General features: G+C 43.1%; 1 protein-coding gene across 1 annotated transcript in view; it reads left to right on the forward strand.

Annotated features, from left to right (window-relative positions):
* Positions 1 to 593: 593 nt before the first annotated feature.
* NLK (nemo-like kinase) overlaps positions 594 to 4,282 on the forward strand; it is a 57,491-nt gene continuing 53,802 nt past the window's right edge. Inside the window, exon 1 of the mRNA XM_010006020.1 lies at positions 594 to 1,051. Within this exon, the coding sequence (XP_010004322.1) occupies positions 594 to 1,051 (458 nt within the window). The remainder of the gene's footprint in view (positions 1,052 to 4,282) is intronic.

The following is a 4,282-nucleotide window of genomic DNA, read 5'->3' on the forward strand; positions in this document are numbered from 1 at the left end:
TGCTGTATTTGAGGGAGCAGGTGCCTGAGAGGAGGGAGCGATGTAGGAGGTGCCTGGGGTGCTCAGGGAGGTTTTTCCAGGAGATAAAACGATGTGGGAATGGAAGGGGTAGACTTGTCAGTCCTCTCAGGGTGTTCCAGGGGAGAGACTTCACATCCCCCCTCTGGAGAGAAGGGGGATTAAAGCTCTGTATTTCTTTTTTCTTTTTTATATATATTTTTAAAAAATAAGCGAAGGAAAAAAAACCACCACAAAACCAAAACAAACAAACCCAACCCGGTGGCCCAAGGATGGAGTTTCAGTAGCCAACCACAGCTGGACTGCTGGGGGACAAGGGTTGGTGCACTCTGGCTCACGCACCCATGAAGAGAGAGTCTCCAACCTGTTTGGCTTCGTGGAGAGATAAGGCCAGTTGAGCTCCATGTTTTTAAAGGTGGGCCGCGTATGGTGAAACCCAACTCCTTTTAAACTCTAGCAGATTTCATTATATATCTATATTGGTTTTTTTTTTATGGCCAAATGACAGCTTGACCCAGTTGTTATCCAATCAAAAAGGGCATTTTTTTTTTTTTGTTTTGTTTGTTTGTTTTTGAATGTCTCTCTGTGGCCCGACAGCCAACGCAAAAATGATGGCGGCTTACAATGGCGGTACGTCTGCGGCAGCAGCAGGTCACCACCACCACCATCACCGCCACCTTCCTCACCTCCCTCCTCCTCACCTCCATCACCACCACCACCCTCAACATCACTTGCACCCAGGCTCTGCAGCTGCCGTGCACCCCGTACAGCAACATGCCTCTTCGGCGGCGGCGGCCGCGGCGGCGGCGGCTGCGGCGGCCGCGATGCTCAACCCAGGGCAGCAACAGCCATATTTCCCATCGCCGGCGCCGGGTCAGGCCCCTGGACCAGCTGCAGCAGCCCCAGCTCAGGTACAAGCTGCAGCAGCTGCTGCAGTTAAAGCTCACCATCATCAGCACTCACAACATCCACAACAGCAACTGGACATTGAGCCGGACAGACCTATTGGATATGGAGCCTTTGGTGTTGTCTGGTGAGTAACCAAAAAAAAACCCCCAAAACCTGATTTTTCCTTTTCATAATTTTTTTTCTTTTACCAGCTCATAATTCATTCTTGGTTCCTACAACTTGGCTGCTTCCTACAACTTTTATCTCTTTTTACTGGTTCTTCTCTGTTCTTAGAAAGTTGGCTTCACTTGTGCTTGTTGGCAGAACGAGGTTTAGAGTGGTGGAAGAGCAACCTCTGACTAACAGGCCACACAATCACTTGAGACAGATGCAACATACTTATATACCTTCTATACATTTTATTAGAATATGTATTCCATGTAGGTAGGCTGTGCTTCCTAAAGTTTCAGGTTACCAAATGAGCATTAGAATATATGTTTTGACCTGAGTTAAGACTTAGACATTAAAAGCGTATGAAAATGTCTTCCTTCTTCAGTCACCTGTCAAGATCTTTGTCTAGGAGGCTGTTTGACCTCCAGCAGTGTGCTGTATGCTACCTGAAACAGAGGATCTGAACTTTACTCTCCTCTCATAAATGGAGATGGGATTTTCTGTCTTACTGTAGCACTGCCCACAGTCCTGTCATTCCCCCCAGCTGCTATTTCAGAGGATTCCGTCAGGGCAACGTAATCTCTTCCAATATATTTTGTGACCACCTTCATATAATGCCTGTAATTACTGCTCTTTGTAATCACTGAAGTAGGACTGGCATGTTTTGGGGTTTTTTTGGGTTTTTTTTGTGGTTTGCTTTTTGTTTTGTTTTCAAATAACCCGTTGTCAGTTTAACAAGTTCTGAGCTGTGCATTAGGAACATGAAGGATGCTTCCGTGGTGTTTCTGAGCTCGAGCGTGTTGCAGCACACTTCCTGTCTCACAGCAACAAAGTTTGAAGTGTGCAACTGCCTTGTGTCCCTGCCGAACTTTCTATACAGCCTTCAGTCCACAAGGCTTTCTGTGGTGCTTGAGGAGCTTTGCTTTAGGTACTGCTTTAATTTTACGGAGAGAGAAGAGTTCTGTGCCTGGGGTTGCAGCCTGTAGCCACACATGGTGGTGAAGCACTGTGCAGGACAGGCCTCAGAAGAGCAAGACATGTTATTCCTTCATCCCAGCCCTTAAAGTTGGTCACTTATAACCAGGCTGGTGTTTGTAGTAAAACCTTGTTCTCTAAGAAGGCTGAACAAGCTGCACAAACTGCGCTTAGGTTAATGTTACAGTTGATCTTGTGTCCCTTAATTCAGAAGGCCCTGGGGAGTTAATTTAAATGCTAAGTTTTCCAAGTAAAAGGGATGCTTTTGTGCAGTTAGCACTGCTGTGGTCCTGCTATGGGGTAAAAAAGTTTATATAAAAGAATGAAAACTGACAAGAAATCTGCTGTAAAAATTATCTAAAGATTATTTCCATCTGTTCGTATATTTTTTGATAAAGTGTGGGGTATTTTTAGCTTAATCGTTCCAGGCTTGCTTAAATTTAGGTTGTTATGTAAGATCAGACCCTGTTATCATCTCTGCAAGCATTTTGTTTACCTGGATGTATTTCCTAGGTCTTATTTTCTCTGTTTTATTTGCCAAAAAAGAAGGTGCAGAGAGAGATCTGCTTTCATAATATTCAGTAGAATAAAAGGTCAAGCTTGCATATTTAAATATAATATCATTAAGAATGCTGAGGGGAGAAAAAAAAAAGAAATGAGGAAGCAGAAGGGTTTGTCTGGGCTGGACTGATGTCAGGTGGAATGGGGCCAAAAATAACCCCCTGACCTGAGACCATTCCACACAAGCAGGAATCACCACTGGTGGGGACTCTGCCTGGAGGGTTGTAGCTACAGCTTGTACTTCAAGATAACAACAGCTTTAAAACCAAAAAAGTGGGAGAGTGTTAAGTAAAATAAAAGCCAGAAGCTTGGATCTCTGTAAGGTTGTGCAGACTGAGAAAATCATTGGTTGCAATTAGTTCCTTCTTGCTCACATGTTTGGATTCCGTGGTCACTTTTTAGACTTTTTGGCATTTCATATTAACTTACCTCAAGTGAATGCAAACTGAAGTTAAGAGGCTGTAAGCAATAATTACAATGAATCTTAGATTCCATTCAAAGCATAAAAGAAGGCCTGTGTAAATTAATTTTAGCCATGTGAGATAATGCAACTGAATATAAACATTGATTTGGATATTTATAGTTGAAGTTGACTCAGACATGAAAAATGCATACTTTGGTACAAGTGTAACACAGAATTCTCAGTAACATAAGGCCTAAGCTAATTTAGAGTAGGGATTCTGTTGCCTGTCTGCATCTCTGATCTTGTTTTGGCACTAATAGAGAACTGAAAAGTTCCTGTCTGGACTTCTGAGGGAAATGGATGTTATTCTGCTTTGACTATTTGAGGAAACCTCTCGTCTTGCTACTCAGGTGTGTCGTTGCATTGTCTAGAAGATGCAACCTCTCCTGCAGTTAGGTTTAGCTAGTTGAATTAGTCAGTAGTGAGTGAGACTGAGTTTGGTGGGGTTACCGTTGGTCATTGGTTCGTTCGTGTTTTGGGGTAGCTGATGTGCTGCTGGAGTTTTTCACTCAGGAAGAGCCCAAGCATCATGCTTCAGCATTTTCATTATTAACTCACGCAGGCTTGTGTTGCTGCTGCTGGTGTTTGTGTAACAAACTGGACCCTTGCTCATCTGGTCATTGTTGTTTTAGATCAGCTCTCCTTGGCACGTCATCTCCTCTGACTACATGAAGATTTTAAAGTGAATTTGACCAAAGCTGGCAAAGTAGAAAAGAATCCTTTGAACATGACAGCACTGAATTGCTATATTTATACATTTCCATTGTGCTTTGACACAGAATAAAGATGAGCATCCTAATGCCCCACCAAAGCTTGGCATTTCTGACATGTGACAAATGTGGGGTGTGAGTTGCTGAAGCAGGAAAAGATGTGTAGGTATCTTCCCTGGGTTCTGCAGGTTTGCTTCACTGCACTCTGGTTTGGCAAATGCCACAAACCAAGTTGTGTCCCTAGTTTGCTGAAAACAAAGCCATTTGCTCCTAAGTTGTCCCTGCCAACATGTTCTCAAAGCATTGAAAAAAATCCAGATTTTAGTTTTGTGGACAAACTCGATTTGTGCCCCGTGTTTTAAATTGTCTTACCTGGTTTTTGGAAGCCTTGTGTGTATTCTAAGAAAAAGGAGCTGTCCTTCACAGAAGTGCTCCCTGTTTTGCTGCTGCCATCTGGTGGGTTTTGTAATAATAATAATAATAATAATAATAATAA

Source organism: Chaetura pelagica, unplaced genomic scaffold (genome assembly GCF_000747805.2).
Source record: "Chaetura pelagica isolate M959 unplaced genomic scaffold, ChaPel_1.0 scaffold49, whole genome shotgun sequence".
Classification (NCBI taxonomy): Eukaryota; Metazoa; Chordata; class Aves; order Apodiformes; family Apodidae; genus Chaetura; species Chaetura pelagica.